Below are 23,752 nucleotides of genomic sequence, written 5' to 3' on the forward strand. Positions count from 1 at the left end.
ACACAAAATAGAGCTTTTTATTCTAGTGAGTGACTCATCAATCCTCCAGAAAAGGACCATATGCTTCATTGATTCCTAAAATATGTATACTTTAGGATAGTTGACGAAGCATCTTTGTTGGCATTTGCTCAAAGTAGCCAACGAATTATGCCTTAATTATTCCGCAAATTTACCCTATACTAAAACAATAATAGAGTGCCAAGTAAAGATTTCGTAACACATTAAGCAATTGTGACACTTGAGGGAAGGAAATTGATTGTCGGATTAAGATGGCAATCGATTAAAGCAAACGTGTATTAATTTGCTAGTATCTATTTTGTATAGCATGTTAGTTTCCTAGTGGGCTTGTATTTACACGTGCAACCATTTGTTAATGTACTTTTGTCAACAATTTAACCAAAAGTATTGATAATGCACCATTGGCAACTGGCAAAATAGTTGGGTAGCTTTTTTTTAAAGCAAGAGAATGTAATAAAATTAAACAAATTCTTGAATTTTATCATAATCCTAGTAAGAGAAAATTAGTTCATTAGCTAAATCCAAGGACAGCATTGAGAATTAATCCTGAATAAACATAATTCTAGATAGAATAAAAAGATGAGAAAATAACAAGTGGTTGAATCCAGATTAATGTTGGTGAGTAGAAATGGAAGTTGTAAGTTTTCATTAAAGATTGTGAATTTACAATGGAAGCTTTTGTACAATTAATCATCAGCTTGTAATCCACACAGATGTAGGCAATGTTAATCTTGAAATTTTTCCGAGAAGGATGAGAATTGAGAGTTATATCTCAGAAAGAGCAACGAATAGAATAGGAATACCACCTAAGCGTATGGTGGATTAATGTGTTTCCTCCCCTTTTACCAGATATTTTAGTTTCGAGCTCTATTTTTTTTGAATAATTAGAGTAGAACATGATGATGTAACAAGTGCATCACAGTTTCCTTCTAGTTAAAGATGTCCAAGAGGGAAGAGATAGGCCCAATATATGTCAAGATCATAAAAGACTTGTGGAGACGAGCCATGAGAGTATTTCCATTAAACTCGTGTCCACTACTATTTTAAAAATGACACTGATTGGCAAAAGAAGCCAAGTCTAATGTGTACCCTTAGGATATAAAATTATACTATCATGAAAATAATTCACATTTTGTGTTTGGTTTGGATTCGTTTTTCTTTTGTTTCTATAATTATTTTGTGGGAAAGTTCAAAACTTTGGAACAAGTACGATGGTTTACTGTTCCAATCCTTGGAAATAGATCACACTCCGCCTCCACTCATTACTTTACGGAACATTTCTTTTGTAAAAACAATTAAAGTATTCGATTTTAATATGATAATAAAATTTTATAAAGCTTTAGTGTTTCTTTTTAAATTTCTTGTCGACTAAACGAATCGATGAAAACCTAGAGAAATTGGCAATTCATGTTATATAGGTAGAAACAATTGGTGACATAATTATCTTGTTAAGACTAATTTGAAGAAATAAGACAATCAACATTAATAGTCTTAATACTCCACAGAATTATTTGGTACATATGAATATTTTGGTCCAAGGAATTACACATGATCATGAGATTCTTATTAAAAATCTGAAAGGTGAAAGAAAATCTGAAAGGTGAAAGATCAGGGGGACAGATATACCGATAGTTTCAATTCACTATACTAGGACATGGCTATGGTACTAAAAAGAAATATGGAAAGACTATTTTAGAGTTTTTCTTTAACTTCTAATTTTGTTTCAGCTAACAACGGAGTATTTTAAAAATACAAAATTACACTTTGTTAAAAGATATAAGAGCGGGTTCAAGAATAATCAAATGACTACATGCTTACACGAATATATGACACTTCAGCTGTGTATCTCCCATGTATCTATGTGTATCTTTTGTGTATTAAATATGTATCACTCGTATATCTCTTGTACATTCATGTATACCTATATACGAGATACATGTTCTCTACATATATTGTAGAGAAATTTTTAAATTCGATTTCAACTATGATTTTTGACTCAAAACTAATCCAAATCACCCCAATATTCCTCAATTTTTTTTATATTATCTTATCTATATATTTTCAATAAATTTTAACTATACTCATAAAAAAATAACTTTTGCCTATACTTTTTTGAATTTATATATCATTTAATCACAAAAATTAACTCCAAATCACCTCCAATCTCTCTTAAATTTTATATATTGCTTATTATGTGTTTTCAATAAATTTCAAACATACCCATTGAAAAAAATCATTTTTTTTCTTAGATTTTTTTAATATTGTGTTTCATTGGTAACTTTTTATGGCTACTTTGGTAGTAACTAATTGTTGGTAGATATTGTCTATTTATGACTACTCCTGTAGTTTCCTCCATTTAAATCCGACTCTACCCATACTTTTCTCCAAGTTTGACAACTGGGCTTGGGCTTGTTCTAGGTTTGGTCTTGAATTAAGAGAATCCAAGTGAGCAAATTATTTAATTATTTCAACTGTCAAAAACAGTAACAGAAATCAAAGAGTGCAAGCAAAAGGAGAAGAAATGGTGAAAGCAGTAGTGGGAGAAGAAATACAGCTCAAATTAGCTGAAAATCGGCTTGGCAAATCTGGACTTCCTTCTCAGGTATCCAATTCATGTATAACGGAAATAACATATAAACACTAATGATATTTTTTAACAGGTAGGGCTTGTAATTGGGAATTTGAGTTCGAAATTAGATCGAGGATTCCTATTTGATTTAATCCCAACGCCGCCAAACGACGACGGTAAACCGGCCTGTTCCATAATCAGCGGCAGCGTAAAAGATGATCGGAAAAAGACATTGAAAGGGAAGTTGCAGCCTGATTCTTCGGCATTGTTCATTGACAAAGATTGGGTTGCTGAACACGCTCGTCAGGTTCACTTTTTAGCCTTTTTGTTTTTCTCTACTTTCTGTTATGTGTATTTTATGTCTGCTAAATTATGAGACATTGATACCAAATTGAGGTATCAGGTGACAAAGCAACAATGGTATTGAGATTGTGTGGTGGAGCACTGGTGCTTCACTCTACAATAGAATAGTAGCAATTCAATGAGAAGAAGAAGAAGGGGAAAGGAAGAGAGAGAAGTTTAGACTAAGGAACCATATTGTATTATCATAGCATAAGTGTGATATCCAAGTTACAAAATCCTACTTAAACCCTTAGACACACAAAAATGAAATGCTCAAATAAATGTACTGAAAATACTCTTAACTAACTTTCCCGCCAAAATAAAAATTACAACTTTAATTTGAAAAATCCTACTCATCAGCCTAGTTAGCTTTTAGCTGGTCTCCATATCACCTGTTACCCCATTTTGTGTATCAATATACCCTGGATGAACAACACCCTCGTCCTCAAGGGTGAATAAAGGAAACCTGGTTCTTAAAGCAGAAGCAAACTCCCAAGTAGCCTGAGAAGCATCCAAGTCTGTCACATTTAATCAGGCATTGTGCCACTGCCTTGTGACTCTTCTTAATCAACCTCCTTTCCAACACAGCTTCTGGAGTTGGACATAAAGAACTAGCCAAATCAAGTACATGAGGGTGCACAGTTTCAGTGGGAATATCATAGCAAAACTTCATCTCAGAGATATGAAAAGTAGGGTGAATCTAGACCTCAGGGGGTAACAAAAGTTTGTAAGCAACAATCCCTACTCTTTCCACTATAACATCCTCGTCAATCTCCCGATTACCTTGTATCTTGGGGATGACTTGTGTATCAAGTTTCACGTCTACTTCTGCTTCATACATCCCAACACTAAACTTGCACTCCGAGTATTCTGTTTTGTCCTACTAAACTTAAACCTTTAGACTCCAAAGTCTGTCTTCACATCTCCAGCCTAGCGTTTACCCCACAACGTGTCTCGTCAATCAGTACTATTCAATATTATCAAAGGCGCACTTAAGCCCTGAAGCGAGGCTTAAAACATATTGAGCGCTTCGCCTCGCTTAGCGAGCACTTCATCGTTGTCATCAAACCTCTAAGGCATACTTTTCCAAGCCAATGAGCGTAATCTTGAAGAGGACCATACTAAACAATTGATACTTCACTTTATTGTAAATTTTCTTCATTTTCTTAGTCCATATATTTGGTATTGCTTATAGATATTAGTTTTGGTCTACACATACATATTTGTAGTTTTTCTCCATTTGCGCATTTCTTCGTTAAAGCCCATGCTTTATTGCGCTTTGAGCTTAAAGCCCCAATATACCTTAGAGTTTTTTTGCGCTTTTCGCCTTTGATAACACTAGTACTATCTTATCTGCAAATAACATACACCATGGCACCTACCCTTGAATGTGTCGCGTCAGCACATCCATCGCCAGGGCAAACAAAAATAGGCTAAGAGCTGATCCTTGATGCAACCCCATCACCACTTGGAAATAATGCGAGTCTCCTCCCACAGTCCTCACCCGAGTCCTAGCTCCGTGGTAAATATCCTTAATCACCCTAATGTAAGCTACTGGAACTCCGCTAGCCTTCAAACATCTCCATAAAACCTCCCTTGTGACTTTATCGTAGGCTTTTTCTAGTTCAATGAACACCATATGCAAGTCCTTCTTCCTCTCCCTATACTATGCTACTCCATCAATCTCCACACAAGATGAATAGCTTCTGTAGTCGACCTCCCCGGCATGAATCCGAACTGATTCAGATGCTAAAATGTGGTTATAAGTTCCAAATATAAATTAGTGATTAGTTTTCTAATTGTAGATTTCTGTTTTTCTCTTTCTATTCACAAACATATCATTATCTTCTAACAATTAAAAATATAGCTTTGCTGACTTCTTATTGTTTAGTGCTGCCCTTTGCTTGACAGAGCGTGCATGCGTTGAGGCGCACATAGCGCCTTGGCGCTCGCATTAAAGCGCCTTTCATTTTCTGTGATGTCCTTAAAATTACGCAACAGTAATACTTCTATTGCTCTTACTCTGTATAATGCAAATACCTTCTCTACCCGACAAACTACCATCAAAACTTTGTAGACTTGTGTATGAATTCTCTTTGTCAGAACATTCAAATAGGTATATCAGATTTAAAAAGTTCCTCCTGCCCTCCTTCCTTACCTTAGGGTGTTCTGCTTGTGACTTGTCAATTTTTAGTTTCCTGAATCGTTTGGACACTAACTTCAGATTTCATGGAAAAATGCCATCTTAGCGAATCATCAGCATATTATAAATCATGTAAATCCTCTATGTAGCTTATGGTTTAATATCTTTATCTTTCAGGTTGGGAGAATGCTATTGGGTGGCATGAAGGTGGTTGGCATTTATGTCTGGACCAATGAGAGCTCATTCAAAAATTCAACCATCACACTTTGTCAGGTTTTGCTATCATAACTTGAAGTTATAGTCATCTTCACTGCTTCGTACTGAGGGTCTATCAGAACTGCAGTATTGTGTTATTTCCTTGAATAGGAGGCTCTTGTGTAGTCTGTCTCCATTGTTTTTTCTTTAACTTCAGTTACCTTCCAGAAAATTTTTAGTGAAACATGAAACTTATAATTTCCAATTTCCATCACTCGTAATTACTTTTCAATGAAAAATTCTGTCATTATTGGTATTCTTACTCTCTTTCTCGTTTGCTAATGGTATAACTGTACAGACTGCAAAAGCAGTTTCTGAAGCGGCCCCTCTGTTGGAAGTGGATTGGGACGAGAGATTGCTTGTTCACATTGGTTACAGTCCCTTGAGGTAACTTTGTGTAACTATGTGTTGTTATATTCAAGTTGGCCCTTATTATTGATTTAGCAGATAATGTATTCCAGGTGGACTTGTCGAAATTGCTCGCTGGCTTCAAATATTACGTCAAGCAGTCTACGACCTTGTGACTTTAAAATGGGAAAAGTTCTTAGTACCCTTCAGGCATTCAGATGCACATTTAACTTTGATTTAAGGTGAACTTTGTTTGCTACTGTTATTGCTCATTTGTTATATCATTCTTTGATGTATTGGACAGAACACTAGCTCTGATTTCTTAGTGCCACATTTCAGATTAAAAAAGAAGTTCCATCTATCTCAACTCATTTGTTTCGTTTTTGATTGTATGATTGTTGGTTAGTATATTTCTGTTTTGGCATGACCAGGAGGCAAAAAATCCTTCCGCTTTTGCCCTGGGATTGTAGAGAGGTAGGAGAAGTGCCATATTAGTGTGTCATTGAAGAACATTAGCCAAAATCGTGAGTCAAAAAATTGCTTGTCTCAAATGTTGGGAAACTTTGGTTGTTGAACTGTTAGCTTGTATGGCAGTATGGCCATTGGATATATTTTTCTGCACTAGTATGATAGAAGGAAGAAAGAGATTGTTTTTTGAGGGAGGGGGACGGGAGATGAGAAAAAAGAGGAAGCAGAGAGGAAGGAGGGATTTTGAATATCATATTAGTTCCATTAAGTGTAACTGCTGCAAATTTAGATCAAGTGGTATGCAATAAAGTGTTCAACGACTCCTTTGGTTGGTTGCAGCCAATTTATATTATTAATCTCAAGTCTGTTAGGATCATTTTGGTGCAGCAAAGAAGTATGATTAATAAACTACTACCTCCATGTGATGGTGAACTGGAGGTTGTGTCTAGATTAGGTCAAGCACTTTCTCTTCTCTGTTTTTGACTTTTTATTGCTTTACACTTACTTTTCGTGTGATGTATCCCTATATAATATATCTCCCAGACTAAGGTATACTCACCGTGCCAGTGGCAAAAATATTCAGTTTTCTGACTTTCCTAATATTAGGTATGTCAAATATGATATTTTCTGCCAGAATCATGGCTCTTGATGGATAAATCAGAACCATTATTGTGCATTCAAGACACTGTTACCATCCCCTAGTTCATGTTTGCGACAAAAATGGTTCACTTCAAACTTGTGTTACCTTGTTAGTACCGCCATATAACTCGTGAACTGTTTCCCCTGTTCCTAACCTTTTGTTTTTTCCTGAAGTATAAAAATCAATTATGTTTGTTAATTCTTTTTAGTGAATTTCTTTAGAGATCTCAGAGAAGTACAGAAAATTATCTCACGGTTGAGCAATGTGTTTCCAGGTTGCCCATTTCCGAGGGTTTAATTAGCAAAAGATTGGCTGACATTCTTCATCATGGAATTTCAATTCATGCCAATGAGCTTAAAAGTGCCAAGGCATTGATTGATGGGAAATTGGTAATGAACTCTGAACTTCTGGTATCAGTCTAGATCAACCAATATCCTTAAACTTGGATGCTAGTTTTCCTCTTCTGCATCCTCATGTCCACGCCTTATGGTTTTACTACCTCCTGGTGTTGGAACTTGTTTTTTCCTTTCTTTCATTTGAATCTAACAGAAAAGACGCACTCTAAATGGTTCTGGTTCTTGAGTAATAACATATCAAAGTGGCATTAAAATATGTGATAGGCTGCTCCTTTAGACTTGATTTGCTTGCTGGCCCTTTATCAAAATATGAACCCGATCTCCTTCCTTGGTAACTATGCCGGGTATTTTTCACCTTCTTTTCTTTCATTTCTAGGCAATTGAAGATGAGCAATTTGATTCAGGCGGCTTACATGATGTTGAATTCCTCCTACCTTTCACGGAAGATAAGTATTTGGAAGGTCTGTAAATATTTTCCAATTTACACAATTAGCCTTTCTTTTGAATTTAACTAAATATAAGCTAGTTGCTGTATAAATAATTTCAGCTTTCTCTCATTCTTTTCTTTTTGTATTTTGTTTTTATGAAGCATGCAGACAAAAGGAGGTAATAGGTCTTCTAGTCTTTAGTGGCTCTATCTGCTCCTATGCTTACTCAAATTCGAAGGAACCAGTTTCTCAAGCTTTGACTGACATAAAGGTATTTTAACTTTGCATCTGATGGTGTTTGCTTAAGGACTCAATAATTTAGTACATTTCTCTTGCTTATGCATTCGTGGACGTTAGAGGTGTTTCAATAGATCTGGATCCATTTGTTTGCCTCCAAAAAGCCATATTATCAGAGCATATTAGATGGATTACTGGAAGCAGAAAGCTTCTTTTGTGTTTTCTCAAGATCACAGGTGCATAGTACAGCTGGTTCTAGATTTAATGTTGATTTTACCTCAAAAGGAGTATTTTACTGTTTGGATTAGTGGTTAATTTGAATTTATCTTACATTTGCTCTGCTTGATGTTAAATCGTGGCTCCTGGTTGTCTTCTTGTTTTTTGGTCAGCATTTAACTTCTGGTCTTCTTGTTGCTTAGGAAGACATAATTAAGAGTCTAAGAAGCAGATTAGATATCATGTGTGATGAGGCAGACAGAGAATCAGATTCTAAAGATGACAAAACTGAAGAGAGCAGCAACCACATATTGAATGGGAGTGCAGTTCTGCAACTTGATTTACAGTTACTGAGGTATAACACGGTCTAATGGAATCTTTTCTCCTCTAAATGTCCAAAATCAACACTGTGACTTCTTTTCACCATGACATCCTCATCCGTTTGCAAAATTCTCTAGTTCTTTATCTATATGGTCTAAGCTTTAGTATTTTAATGAGATTCATTTGACTCTTTATAAGCTTTAAATTCTAAATTGAGAACTTGACACTTCCTCTATCATTTTCTTATTGAGAACTACAAAAGTAAAATTGTCATTGGTCATATTTATGACCCTATGACTGGAAAGGACGTGACCTCTTTTTGACCTTATAGATGGGATTCTCATTAGCTGTGTTTATTGTCTCTGAGCAGCGTTCTATCATGTTCCGCTTACACCAGATTCATAATAAAAATGTACTCCTTGATGAGGCACAGATAGTTAAGTTATTTTGCTTTGTCGGTGAAAATAACCTTATACTCACAGAAGGAAGGTCCATTACGTCAATATACAGGGCCACAGTTTGTTTTATTACATGTTGAATATGGGATACTCAGGGCATATAGTGACAACTCATTCTGGACGAGTGTTCCCCTGTTTTCAATGGTGATATCACTTTTTTTTCCTAGCATGTGGAAGTGTTATGCGTTTTGCCATATATCTTCCTGTATGTATAGTTGGGCCACAATTGAACATGGTGCAGGAGATCCCCCATCATTAACATTAGTGTGTACTGTAGTTGGTCTGACTTAGATGAATTTAAATGAATTTAAACTGAGAATCATGGTCAGTAGCTTGTCTGTTGTTTCCATACCATAGTGGCGTGATGATGATGCCGATGATGATTACTGTTGTTTTTATATTGTTGTAGTTTTCTTGATAGAGTAGCGTGATTATTGTTATTAAAATCTCAGATTAAAAGAATTTCATTTTGCTTATCAGTTTTGTAGTTTCTCACACTTTGACCTTCATCTTTTACTAGACGGTAGTCGGTAGAAGTTGGCTTCTTAATGATGCTGAAATAGGATTGTTAGTTTAGAGCTATGTACATAATATAGTCTTGTCCCATATTGGAATAGGAGTAATATGTCCTTGTAGTGTATAGCTATAAATAAGGATCTCATGTATTGTATTCATCATCTCATATCAATAATATATTTTTTCCCGTACTTTATGGTATCAGAGCAATTGTGAGAGATTTATTGCTGTGCATAAATTCCAGCGACTCCGAGAAGAGAAATTGGTCACCGGAAGTCTTTTTCCGGCAACTTTTTCCGGCAACTTTTTCAAGGCTGTTTGCGTCTGCTTTATCTCCGTCAGTGTTGTGCAAAATCCAACACTACCACAAGAGTAGTCATTGTCCGGCGACCAAACCCCAGTAAAAATCTCCGGCAGAAGCCTCCTCACGCGCCCCCACGCGTCACCAGAAGCTAAGGCGCATGAGCTCACGCGCCGGCGCGTACGCCCTCTTCCGGCCATTTTTTGAAAAAGTCCTTTCATAACAGTTGGGTCGTCTGGTAATTCCGATCCTACCCCTACTGTTTTTGTTTCATTCCTACCACTTTTTTCCGTCAGCTACAGTAACATTCTGGCAGCTACAGTAACATTCCGGCAGCTACAATAATTCATTATTCTGTTTCAGTGTTTCCTTACTCAGTTTCAGTGGATTACAGTTGATTCTTTCTCTTATTTGGTAATAATTTGCAACGATATCTTTGGGATTTGATGTTTTTGGGTCTAAAAACATAGTTCTGGAAGCTCTAGTGTTATGATTACCTCGGAATCTTTAATGGGAAGTTCAAACTACTTAGCTTGGGCTTCATCTGTCGAGTTGTGGTGTAAAGGTCAAGGTGTTCAAGATCATCTAATCAAACAGTCTAGCGAAAGAGATGAAAAGGCGATAGCACTTTGGGCAAAGATCGATGCTCAGTTATGTAGCATCCTGTGGCTTTGATTCCAAGTTGATGCCTTTGTTTCGTCCATTCCGGACATGTTATTTGGTTTGGGCAAAGGCTCGTACCTTATACACTAATGACATATCTCGCTTCTATGATGTGATATCGCGGATGACAAACTTAAAGAAGCAGGAACTAGATATGTCTACTTACTTGGGTCAAGTACAGGCAGTCATGGAGGAATTTGAGAAGTTGATGCCAGTTTCTGCTAGTGTGGAAAAACAACAAGAGCAACGACAGAAGATGTTTTTAGTTCTTACCCTCACTGAACTTCCTAATGATCTTGATTCAATACGCGACCAGATTTTGGCTAGTCCGACTGTCCCCACAGTTGATGACTTATTCTCTCGATTACTCCGCCTTGCTGCAGCACCAAGTCACCTAGTGATCTCATCACAGATACTTGATTCCTCTGTTCTCGCATCCCAGACAGTGGATGTTCGGGCGTCTCAAACTATGGAGAATAGACGAGGAGGAGGTCGTTTTGGAAGATCTAGACCCAAGTGTTCTTCAGTGAAATTAAAAGCGCGCCTAAGTGCAAAAGCGAGGCGCACAAACACTTTGCCGCTCCGCGTGACCTCAAGCGAGGCGCGTGTGTCAGAAGACCTTTACATTCCTTTTTTAAAATTATAATAAGTTAGTCGTCACAGTTCCCTAGACCATATTTATGGCAAATAGCCAGGGAAATATGGAAAAATTAATTAAGGGAGCAAATCAGATTTCCCAAAAAATTAAGAAAAGAGAAGATGATGGAATTATAAGAAGACCAGAGGAGTTGAAGGACTGCAAGAAAAAGACAAAATCGAACAACTGCAGCGGGACAAGCCTCTATCACAGGTATTCTTCTCTTCTCTGTTTCTTTATCTCTTATGCTTTTTGTATGCCTCTCTCTCTTCTACTCATTTTTTTCTTCTTTTACTCCTTTGTAATAAGAGATACAGACAAGAATTCTCCATTAAAGATGAGTAGTTGACTGGATTGACTTTTTCTTGTGATTAAATTTTTTGTTATTTTTCCTTTTGGTAAAGTGAATAAATTGGTAAAGTTAGAAAATAAATGGGTCAGGTGCTGGAATCTTATAATTAGTCCTTTTTGTCTTTGTAGAAAATTTGTAGAATTAAATGGGACACTTGTCATCGTTTGATGATTGATGTTGTCTAACTTTTATTTAACTATCACTATATATGCAACACCTGTAAAGAGACTAAGAGAGGATAAATATAAAGACACAAATAGTGGACTCAACACTTTCTTAGAAGTCATGGCATTGTGGTGGACCCCACTGGTGTTCACCTTTATATTCTTGTTGTATGTTGTATATCATTATTTAACAATTATAATTGCATGCAAATGTCATAATATTAATTTATTTTAATTCAGAATTAAATGATAGGGGATTTGTCTACCTTATATTTTTGTTGTATATTATTATTTTAAAATTCTTGTTGTATATTATTATTTAAAAATAATTGCATGCAAAATGCATTACATATTACTTTTTAATAAGTTTTTAGAATTATAAATGACAGAGGACTGTCCAACTTTGTGTTCTTGTTATGTATTACTATTTAAAAATTATAATTGCTTGCAAGATGCATTATATATATATTTTTTATTTTTTTTTCAGAATTAGAAATGGCAAAGGACTTGTCCAAAGGCAATCGAAGGGATCCTGGCTGGAAATATAATCATTTGAAGGATCCTAATGACACTACAAGAGTCTCATGCAATTTTTGTGGAAAAACAACCATTGGTGGAATTAATCGGGCAAAACAACATTTGATTGGGAACTTTAGGAATGCAACAAAGTGTGCAGTATGCCCATAAGAGGTTAGAGAGGAATTGAAAAATTACACGGAGGAGAAAAAAATAAGAGAGGAAGTCTATACTAACGAATTTTCTGGACTTGATGAGTTTGATTATCAAGACGATGTTGGTGGAGAAGATGAAGTCCACGAGATCATTCATAAGAAAAGAGGTGGAGGAAGCTTTCCTAGTGGCTCTAGTAAGAAATTGGCCAAAGGAAAGGGACCCATGGATGTGTTTCTACAAAAGCAAGGAACACTTAGGCAAACAAATATCAAAGATTCATGTGATAAAGAAGCAAGAGCCATGACAATTCAAAAAGTTGCTCGCTTCTTTTACGATAATGGGATCCCATTCAATGTTGCTCGCTCAAAAAGTTTTAAGGAAGCAGTTGAGTCTATAGGAAGGTATGGTCCAAACTTGAAGCCTCCAAAGGTACCCCGAATTAAGGGTTCCGTTACTTAGGAAGGAGGTTGAGTTAACCAATGAGATTATAAACAAACATAGAGAAGAATGGTTGAAGTATGGATGTTCCATTATGGTGGATGGATGGTCGGATAGAAAACAAAGAACTTTGATAAATTTTTTGGTGAATTCTCTACATGGAACAGTGTTTATGGAGTCAATAGATGCTTCCTCATTTGTTAAGACCGGAGAGAAACTATGTGAATTGCTTGATAGATATGTGGAGCGTGTTGGAGAGCATAATGTGGTTCAAGTTATAAGTGATAATGGTAGCAACTTTGTGTTGGCCGGTAAGAGTTTATTGCTTTAAATGTTTAAGTTTTATGTTTTACTTTCTAATATCGATTCAAGGTTCTGATTCCTAAATTTTAACATATCTATAAACTTTTTTTCTATAGGTCAACTCTTACAGAAAAAAAGAAGACACATATATTGGATGCCATGTGCAGCGCACTGTGTTGATCTAATGTTGGAAGACATAGGGAAGATTCCAAACATTAAGAAGGTCCTTCAAAGAGCAATTGCCCTTGTCGGTTTTATTTATGGGCACTCAGGAGTCTTAAATATGATGAGAGATTTCACAAAAAATAAAGAGTTGGTGAAATATGGGATTACTCGATTTGCAACGAGTTTTTTGACTTTGCAACGATTGCAATATCAAAAAACTAATTTGCGAGCAATGTTTATATCTGACAAATGGGCGATTAGTAGATGGTCTAAGTTACCAAAGGGAAAAAGTGTAACTCATACCGTCTTGATGACAACATTTTGGAACCAGGTTGTGTATATTTTGAAAATAATGGGGCCTCTTGTTAAAGTATTGCGATTAGCTGATAATGAGAAAAAACCTGCAATGGGGTATATTTATGAAGCCATGGATAGAGCTAAGAAGGCTATTGCAAATGCATTTGACGGGAATATTGCAAAGTATAAAAATATCTTTAAGATTATTGATGAAAGATGGCAATGCCAATTGGATCATCCATTACATGCAGCTTGACATTATCTAAATCCAGAGTACTTCTATCAAAATTCAGCTATTTAAAATTGTAGAGAAGTAACAAATGGGTTGTACGCTTGTATTGAAAAATTGGTTCCAAGCACTGAAGTACAAGACAAGATTATATCTGAGATACCACTGTACACTAAAGCTGAACAACAATTTGGCCTTCCGATTGCAAAAAGATCTAGAACGACAAGATCTCCTGGTAACCGAAAATATTAACCTTTAAATTCTCAATTATTAGTTTATATTTAAAATTTTACTTAATACTTGCATAGTTACATTAACTTAGAAATAACAAATAACGATGGTCAACATAACACTTTTTACAGTTGAATGGTGGAATTTATATGGTAATTTAGCTCCTCATCTCCAAAAATTAGCCATTAGAATTTTGGGTTTAACGACTAGTGTTGTTGGGTGTGAGTATTTGAGCATGTAAGTACTCGTAATGGTATACTTCTTATTTATTTTCTTTGCTTAGTTAATCAATTAGACTGACAAGAGTGGGTTGCTCTAGTGGTGAGCACCCTCCACTTCCAACCAAGAGGTTGTGAGTTCGAGTCACCCCAAGAGCAAGATGGGGAGTTCTTGGAGGTAGGGAGCCGATGGTCTATCGGAAACAGCCTCTCTACCCCAGGTAGGGGTAAGGTCTGCGTACACACTACCGTCCCCAGACCCCACTAGTGGGATTATACAGAAGATGGGTTTCACTGATGATTTTTATCAGTGAAACCCACGCTTTAAGTGCGCTTTAAGCTTTAAGCTTCAATAGGGCTTTAGCGCTTTTTTGCACTTTTCACTTTTGACAACACTGGTGTTTTTATTGTCACAAACTTGGACACACTCGTGAAATGTGCTATTCCTTACATGGTCGTCCACCCAAAAATGCTTACGTTGCTCAGAACGAGACTACAGGTAACCAGAGATTTTCTTTATCTAAAGAAGAATATAATGAGCTCCTTCAGTATCGAGCAAGTAAGCAGACATCTCCACAAGTAGCCTCGGTTGCCCAGACTGATACTTCTGTTGCTGGTAGTTCTTTTGCTTGTGTTTCCAGTCTAGTACAGACCCTTGGACCATGGGTCATGGACTCGGGCGCTTATGATCACATCTCTGGTACAGTCTCTTCCCACTGTTACTTTAGCCAATGGATGTCAAACTAAGGCAAAAGGAGTTAGGCAAGCTAACCCCTTCTCTTCTATCCCCTAGATTCCGTTCTTTATGTCCTTGGTTGTCCTTTTAGTTTCGCATCTGTTAGTCGTTTGACTCGTTCCCTCCATTGTGATATATATTTTACTGATGATTCCTTTATTATGCAGGACCGCAGTACAGAACGGACAATTAGTACAAGACGTGAATCAGAAGGCCTTTACTACCTTAACTCACTCGGTCCTTCCACAACATGTCTAGTTACAGATCCTCCAGACCTAATCCACAGACGTTTAAGACATCCGAGTTTATCCAAACTTCAGAAGATGGTGCCTAGTTTATCTAGTTTGTCTACATTAGATTGTAAGTCGTATAAGCTTGGGAAACATACCCGAGCCTCCTTTCCGCTTAGTGTTGAGAGTCATGCAGAGTCTATTTTCTCCTTAGCTCATTCTGATATATGGGGTCCTAGTAGAGTCAGTTAAAACTTGGGATTTCGTTATTTTGTTAGTTTTATTGATGATTATTCAAGATGTACTTAGCTTTTCTTAATGAAAGATCGTTCTGAGTTATTTTCTATATTCTAAAGTTTCTGTGCTGAAATCAAAAACTAATTTGGTGTTTCTATTCGCATTTTTCGCAGTGATAATGCCTTAGAATATTTATCTTCTCATTTTCAGTAGTTTATGACTTCTCAAGGAATTATTTATCAGACATCTTGTCCTTATACCCCTCAGCAAAATGGAGTTGCAGAGAGAAATAATAGGCACCTTATTGAGACTGCTTGCACACTAAAAATTAAATCTCGTGTTCCGTTGCGTTTTTGGGGCGATGCAGTTCTCACAGCTTGTTATTTGATTAATCGGATGCCTTCATCTCCCATCAAGGATCAGATTTCGCATTCAGTATTGTTTCCCCATTCAGCCTTATACTTTCTTCCACCTCGTGTTTTTGGGAGCTCGTGTTTTGTTCATAACTTAGCCCCGGTGTAACATAAGTTAGCTCCTCGTGCTCTCAAGTGTGTCTTCCTTGGTTATTCTCGTGTTCAGAAGGGATATCGTTGTTATTCACCTGATCTTCGTAGGTACCTTATGTCAGCTGACGTCACATTTTTTGAGTCTAAACCTTTTTTACTTCTGCTGACCACCATGATATATCTGAGGTCTTACCTATACCGACCTTTGAGGGGTTTACTATAGCTTCTCCTCCACCTTCGATCACAGAGGTTTCACCCATACCAACCGTTGAGGAGTCTAGTGTTGTTCCTCCTAGTTCCCCAGCCACATGAACACCACTCTTGACTTATCATCGTCGTTCGCGCCTTACATTAGGCCCAACTGGTTCTCGTCCTGCACTTGACCCTGCTCCTACTGCGGACCCTGCTCCTAGTACACCGATTGCACTTCGGAAAGGTAATACGGACCACACTTAACCCTAATCTTCATTATGTCGGTTTGAGTTATCATCGTCTGTCATCTCCCCATTATGCTTTTATATCTTCTTTGTCCTCGGTTTCCATCCCTAGGTCTACAGGTGAAGCGTTGTCTCATCCAGGATGGCGACAGGATATGAGTGACGGGATGTCTGCTTTACAGACAAGTAGTACTTGGGAGCTTGTTCCTCTTCCTTCAAGTAAATCTACTGTTGTTTGTCGTTGGGTTTATGCAGTCAAAGTTGGTCCCGATGGCCAGATTGATCGACTTAAGGCCCGTCTTGTTGCCAAAAGATATACTCAGATATTTGGGCTCGATTACAGTGATACCTTCTCTCCCGTGGCTAAAGTGGCATCAGTCCGCGTTTTTCTATCCATGGTTGCGGTTCGTCATTGGCCTCTCTATCAGCTGGACATTAAGAATGCCTTTCTTCACTGTGATCTTGAGGATGAGGTTTATATGGAGCAACTGCCTGGTTTTGTTGCTCAGGGGGAGTCTTGTGGCTTTGTATGTCGCTTGCGTCGGTCACTTTATGGTCTAAAACAGTCTCCTCGGGCCTGATTTGGTAAGTTCAGCACGGTTATCTAGGAGTTTGGCATAACTCGTAGTGAAGCTAATCACTCGTGTTTTATCGGCACTCTGCTTCAAGTCTCTGTATTTATCTGGTAGTATATGTTGATGATATTGTTATTAATGGCAATGATCAGGATGGTATTACCAATCTGAAGCAGCATCTCTTCCAGCACTTTCAAACTAAGGATCTGGGCAGATTGAAGTACTTTCTAGGTATTGAGGTTGAAAGTCTAGCTCAAGTATTGTTATTTCTCAAAGAAAATATGCTTTAGACATTATTGAGGAGACATGGATGATAAGTTGCAAACCTGTTGACACTCTGATGGATCCGAATTCTAAACTTCTGCCAGGACAGGGGGAGCCGCTTAGCGATCCTGCAAGCTATAGGCGGCTGGTTGGTAAATTAAATTATCTCACAGTGACTAGACCCGGCATTTCTTATCCTGTGAGTGTTGTAAGTCAGTTTATGAATTCACCATGTGATAGTCATTGGGATGCAGTAGTCCGCATTATTCGGTATATAAAATCGGCTCCAGGCAAAGGGTTACTGTTTGAGGATCGAGGCGAGCAGATCGTTGGATACTCAGATGCTGATTGGGCAGAATCACATTCTGATAGACATTCTACGTCTGTATATTGTGTTTTAGTAGGATGCAATTTGGTATCTTGGAAGAGCAAGAAGCAGAATGTAGTTGCTCGGTTTAGTGCAGAAGCAGAATATCGAACAATGGCCATGGCAACATGTGAGCTAGTCTGGACCAAACAATTGCTCAAGGAGTTGAAATTTGGTGAAATCAATCGGATGGAACTTGTGTGAGATAATCAAGCTGCCCTTCATATTGTATCAAATCCGGTGTTCCATAAGAGAACTAAACACATTAAGATTGATTGTCACTTCGTCAGAGAAAAGATACTTTCAGGAGAGATTGCTACAAAGTTTGTGAGGTCGAATGATCAACTTGCAGATATTTTCACCAAGTCCTTCACTGGTCTTCGTATTGGTTATATATGTAACAAGCTCGGTACATATGATTTGTATGCACCGGCTTGAGGGGGAGTGTTAGTTTAAAACTATGTACATAATATAGTCTTGTACCACATTGGAATAGGAGTAATATGTCCTTGTAGTGTATAACCATAAATAAGGACCTCTTGTATTGTATTCATCATCTCATATCAAAAATATATTTTTTCCCGTGCTTTCTCTCATGGTTAACTTGATCTTTTAAACAGAAAAGAGTGCAGCCTGTCATTTCCTCGAAGAGTATTTCTACCCTGGCTGGCTGATACATTCCTTTGTGACTACATACAACCGTCTGAATCAGTTGAGGTGAGTTGTGCCCATATTCTTTGGTGAAGCAAGTAATATTTCTCAGCTATAGTTTGTTTTATTGGTCGTATAATGAAACATAAATGATATTTTTCTCTAGTCTTATTGCCTTTTTGCCTGAAAAGCAAAAGAAGTTATGTCTTTGATGTAGGCACTACTTCAAAGTCCTGTAACTATACTGAAGCTGCAGGCACTTTTTTCTTTGCTTGTTTGCATCTCTAAAACACTATGAGAGCTTGGTGGTAGAATACATGATTCTTGTACAGTTTTTCAGTAGTTGACCACCTTAAGGAATGTGTTCCTTATGAATTTTTAGGATAAAAATGATTCTCAAGAAAAACCAATACCTTTCTATATTGTTTGTCGTTAACTGAAGCTTCTTCCTTTATCTCACCGAACCATGAGCACACTTTCGTTTGATATCACACTTGCTGAGATCCTTACTGCAACATTTTGTTGTCTCCCTGTGATAATTGTATATGGGGCTGTACATTAAAGGTTCAGCTGCTAAAGAATTGGATCTCCCTTGGCAACGAAGCTATTTGGTAAATTAATTGTTAGAGCAGTATTTGTTAGATCATTTTTTACCTACCATATTGCTCAATGCAACTAAACATGTCATAATTTTGAGATTATACCATACATTCAGCTCTGATGTGCTATAGTATGACAGGTTCTCAAGGATCATTTTGCCGAGCTCATGTCTATAGAGTTCCCGAACGATTCTGCCAAGATCTTGGAGCCTGAAACTGAAGCTTCTGCATTGGTATCTACCACAACAAAATCGTTTAGGGAGGTGTCAACTCCATATTTGTTGCTACCAAAGCCAGACAATTCACTCTCAAGGCAGAATAGAGCTGGTACGAGCTTGGGAAGTGACCAGAAATCTACGAAGCCAGCTAGTTTTAGCTTCACGATTGCTGTTTCGGTTCTTGTTATATCAATTATTCTAGGAGTTGTGCTATTTGTTATCAGGTCATCCTAGCTAACACAGTGGCTTACAAAAAATTATCAGTTACTGTCTCTTGTATGTACTCTTGCCATGAATTAAAACGTCTAGAATGATTTGAGGTTTGAGTTTACGCTAATCCAGAGATTATTGTTATACAAAGTTTGATCAAGTTTGTGTTGGCAAATAACGCAGGTAACATGGGAAAAGTTTGATGTTCGACTATTTCAGACGTTAAGATTTTCAACTGAGAAATACAATCTAAAACAGATTTTCGACAGCCATACATTGGAGAAGAGTAAAATATTGCAAGAAAAAAGCTGTCTTGGATGAACGTACACCACAAACTCAAAATGATGCGCAAAATTCAAACCATGAACGCCTGGAAGGCAGGCAGCCTTCCAGTCCTCCTGTCTCCAGTCATTAATGTGTTGTATAAAGTATTACAACAATAAATGCTTAATAATGCTTGTACGACATAGAAGGAACGACACTAGCACTTGCTTGAATAAAATTTCTCAGAAAACTGATACCCCTTAGTCAGCCTAATAACGCTAATTTAAGCACATGAGCATTCACTATCTTACTTCGGAAGAAACATTCCAAACTAAAATTTTTGGTTTCCCGGCAATTCAAATAATTTAGGCGATGCTCCTCACCGGTATCATCATCATCGCTTGGGACGTCTGCTCCTCTAGGAATTTTCCCCGGATAATCAGTTGTTGAAGAATCGAATCCAATCATACTGTCGATGATAAGGGGCATCAGCAATTCCATAAATTGAAGATGAATAAATCAACAGGTCTTGGAAACACATACCTTCTATCAACAATAACCGAAGTTCACAATTATTGAATCTGAAAATATAGATACCAAATATAATGACATGTTTCCATATCATATGCTGAAATAATTCAGTACATCTCAAAAAGTAGAGGCCAACTACTGACATGTTTTCCACTATCCTTCAAAGCTGAGACACTGCTTTGAGCTATAAATATATGCAAGTTTTCTCCTTGAATCACAGAAATTAGCAAAAGCCTTTTAAATGACCAAATTAAAACCAAAACAATATATGCACATCTCCGTACTCGTTACATCGCCACTAACTTCGGACCACGATAGAAACAACATAACTCAATAATTTCATAAGCAGAAACAAAGAAAGGAGAGAAAAATCGGAGAACCCGGAGAGACTGAAAGAAGACAGAGGAATTGCAAAAGGCAAACACCACTTTTTCTTTACCTAAAAGGGCTCTAAAGTGGCCCAATTTAAGTTCAGCTAGGAAATAATGTAAACTAAGTAGAGGGGTAAAACTGACCTTTTGAGCCGCAACAGGACGACGAAGACCTACTTACTCCTGCTTCTAAATAGTAGGAGCTAGTATTCAAGTACAATCCATCATGGGAAGAGTAAGAAAATGAAATAGTGCAAAATTTTGAGTTAAATTAGTTAAAACCTGACTCAATGAGTTATTCAAAAGTTACGTTAACATTTCAAAATTGATAACAAAAAAGAATTACTAGAAGCAATGAGATTGTAGTGATTTACCAGTGACCTGCAGGGCTGAAATCACACAAAAGATATGGGAATATGAAGAGAAAAACATAAATCATGTATCTTCAAGATATCACCAACATGATAGTAAATGTGCAAGTAAAGATTTTTCCATCCCAATTGTACGCTAAAAAAGCCGAAAACCATGCTGGAAGAGCAACAAATCAACTCAATTAACCCTGGAAATTGGATCAACCTCATCTCCTAGACCTTTGCTTTGCTTTTGAGTCAAAATGGTGAGCTCTAAGCCTTTTCTTTCGCATGACATTTGCCTGCCCAACAGCACCTTCTCTAAATGGCATACCCATGAGGGCCAGTAATCTATGTGCCTCTTTATCTGTCTCAGCTGTTGTTGTTATGCAAACATCCATTCCTCTTGGCTTACCAAGAGCATCATAACTTAGCTCCGGGAAGACACTCTGTTCACGAAAGCCAATGCTATAATTTCCATGACCATCAAAGCTATTGGGGTTTACACCTTGAAAGTCCCTCGTTCGAGGAAGCCCAAGATTAATGAACCGGTCAAGGAAAGAAAAAATCACCCATCAAGAAGAAGATCTGAGTTTGCAGCACAAAAGCAAATAACATATGATGGTTGTGATGACCCAAAATATCATCTTTAAATTTAATAATTAATTATGTGTTCTAAGATCTCGAAAAGTACTATTTATCATTTCTCGACTTGCGTGCGCAATTCGTAAAATTTCATGGAAAGTTTTTATGTGAAAAATGAATTTAAAATGTGGATTAGAGCTTTAAAACTCAATTGAGTTGACTTTGGTCAACATTTTCAGCAAACGGACTAGGATCAGTATTTTGACAGTTCCGGTAGGTCCGTATTGTGATTTGGGACTTGGGCGTATGCCCGAAATCAAATTCCGAGCTCCCTAACCCGAGATATGGAATTTTGAAGAAAAATTAAAATGTTTAAGTTCGAATAGAGACCGGATGTCTAATTATGTGAAAACGACCCCGGAATAGAATTTTGATGATTCCAACAGTTCTGTAAGTTGATTTTGGACTTAGGAGCGTGTTCGGAATTTTATTTGAAAGTTCGTAGTTAAATTAGGCATGAAATGGCTAAAAACAAGAATTTAAGTTTGGAAGTTTGACCGATGAGTTGACTTTTTGATACCGGAGTCGGAATCCAGTTCCGGAAATTTTCATAGCTCCGCTATGTAATTTATGACTTGTGTGTAAAATTTGAGGTCAATCGGAGTTGATTTGATAGGTTCCGACATCTAATGTAGAAGTTGAAAACTCTTAGTTTCATTAAGCTTGAATTGGGGTATGATTCATGGTTTTAGCGTTGTTTGATGTGATTTAGAGGTTTGACTAAGTTCGTATGATGTTTTAGGACTTGTTGGTATATTTGGTTGAGGTCCGGAGGGCCTCGGGTGTGTTTCAGATGGTTAACAGATCAAAATTGGACTTAAAAGCTACTGCAATGTTTCCTCTTCTGTTGGATATTCTGTGTTGATATCGAGCCCAGGGTTGACGAGGCTCAGGCTCGAGCTTGAGATAGAAGCCACGATCGAAGGTCCAGCTCGAGGACATGATCGAAGGTAAGGCTCGAGGGCTAGGATCGAGACCCATGGTCGATGCCCTGATCGAAGGCCCATGCTCGATGCTCTGATCGAAGGCCCATGCTCGATGCCCTGATTGAAGGCATGCTCGATGCCCTGATCGAAGGCCCAACTTCGATGCCCTGATCGAGGCCATGACCGAGGTCCAGGCTCGAGCCTGTGATCGAAGCCGCGATCGAGGCCCAGTTCGAGGACCAGTTCCGAAGGCTGCTGGGCAGTTTTATAAAAAGAGGGCATTCGTCCCATTTGCCATTTTTGACGAACTTGAGCTTGAGCAGAGGCGACTTTTGGCAGATTTTCAAGGGAAAAACATTGGGGTAAGTGATTCTAACTCGGATGTAGTCTACATATACAAGTATATCATTGTTTTCACCATAAATTAGTGTATTGAGATTTAAATTTGGGAAAATTTTAGAAATCACATAGAAACGAATTTTTGAGATTTCGGTATCGATTCGGAGTCGGATTTGAGTGAAACTGGTATGGTTGGACTCGTAATTGAATGGGTTGTCGGATTTCATAACTTTCGCCAGATTCCGAGATATGGGCCCCGCGGGTGAATTTTTAATTAATTTCGGGATCTTTTCTTAAAGATGTGGTATTTTTTTTTTATAGAATTGATTCCTATAATATTTGGTGATTGTATCGAATTATTTTGGCTAGATTCGATCCAGACGGAGTTGGATAATCGTGGAAAAGGCCTTATAGTGGATTAAATTGGAGCAAGACGAGGTAAGTCTCTTGTCTAATCTTGTGAGGGGGAAATTACCTCATAGGTGATTAAAATTAAATAATTGTTACTAATTGCGGGAGCTACGTACGCACGAGGTGATGAGAGTCCGTGCGTAGCTACTATTAATGCTAAAGTCCGGGTAGTTTAAGACTCAAAGCATGAATTACTTGTGTGAATTGTATTCTTTATTAATTAAAATAATTGATGTATATATTGTGAATTGTCATGAAAAGTAGAAAAATATGAAATTTTCATATGCTTAATTTTTGTTTAAATCAATTAATTGTTAAAAGAAATTATTCTCCTCCCAAATTTTATCTTATAATAAATATACTCTCCTTCCGGAGGCACATAAGAAAATGTCCTCCTTTCTTGTGGAGCGGGCCGAAACACCTCGGCATGATAGATGCATCTATGGATCGCGCCGCACGTCCCTCGGTAGTGTACACGACACTCTGGATCGGGTCGTACGTCCTCGGCAGAAATCGTGCTTAATAATAATAATTACACGATACTTTAATAATTTATTTCAGCTTGTGAAGCTAATTAATAAATTAGAAAAATCTTTAGAATTTAATGAATTATTATTCTTGCTTGTTAAGGAATTAATTGTTACTCCTGTAAATGAGATTTAATTGATAAATTAGAAATTATTTGAATTGAAGGAATTCAATTAATATATTGAGAATTGTTACATTTGAAGGAATTTGATTATTTTCGCTGATTAAATAAATTATTATAAATTCTGTAATTTATGCAGATTTAAATATCCTAGTTTTATTTCAGTTATTATTGACCCATAGTAAGTGTCAAAGTCGGCCATCTCGTCTCTACCACTTCGAGATTAGGCTTGATACTTACTGGGTACACGT

The 23,752-nt window shown here is 37.3% G+C and overlaps 1 protein-coding gene and 1 long non-coding RNA gene across 3 annotated transcripts; one reads left to right on the plus strand and one right to left on the minus strand.

Moving 5' to 3' along the window:
* The first annotated feature begins 2,403 nt into the window (after positions 1–2,403).
* Positions 2,404–19,162, plus strand: LOC107769100 (uncharacterized). Of its 2 annotated transcripts, XR_012701448.1 has the most exons (12): positions 2,404–2,620; positions 2,679–2,894; positions 5,250–5,345; positions 5,626–5,714; positions 5,789–5,917; positions 7,058–7,172; positions 7,516–7,600; positions 7,729–7,838; positions 8,224–8,375; positions 9,521–11,129; positions 17,958–18,054; positions 18,728–19,162. XR_012701448.1 is itself a non-coding variant. In XM_075234953.1 (11 exons), exons 1-11 carry the CDS (start codon positions 2,540–2,542, stop codon positions 19,037–19,039), a joined length of 1,482 nt encoding a protein of 493 aa, XP_075091054.1. In that variant the 5' UTR covers positions 2,408–2,539; the 3' UTR covers positions 19,040–19,162. The 2 variants fall into 2 exon arrangements, 1 of the variants encoding a protein (XP_075091054.1); XM_075234953.1 differs by lacking the exon at positions 9,521–11,129 and having other exon boundaries at positions 2,408–2,620.
* A 207-nt stretch (positions 19,163–19,369) lies between these two features.
* LOC107797924 (uncharacterized) lies at positions 19,370–22,432 on the minus strand. Its single transcript, XR_001650796.2, has 2 exons — positions 19,823–22,432; positions 19,370–19,748 (listed from the first exon to the last, which is right to left on the minus strand). It is a non-coding gene; the product is annotated as an uncharacterized LOC107797924 (long non-coding RNA).
* Positions 22,433–23,752: the final 1,320 nt, after the last annotated feature.

This window comes from Nicotiana tabacum, chromosome 17 (genome assembly GCF_000715075.1).
Source record: "Nicotiana tabacum cultivar K326 chromosome 17, ASM71507v2, whole genome shotgun sequence".
NCBI classification, from domain to species: Eukaryota; Viridiplantae; Streptophyta; class Magnoliopsida; order Solanales; family Solanaceae; genus Nicotiana; species Nicotiana tabacum.

Excerpts from the sequence above, each read along its gene's own strand:
- LOC107769100 (XM_075234953.1), top strand. The coding sequence starts at position 2,540 with ATGGTGAAAGCAGTAGTGGGAGAAGAAATACAGCTCAAATTAGCTGAA. Across the intron at positions 7,173-7,515 it reads CATTGATTGATGGGAAATTG|GCAATTGAAGATGAGCAATT; the intron begins GTAATGAACTCT and ends TTTCATTTCTAG. Across the intron at positions 18,055-18,727 it reads AACCGTCTGAATCAGTTGAG|GTTCTCAAGGATCATTTTGC; the intron begins GTGAGTTGTGCC and ends ATAGTATGACAG.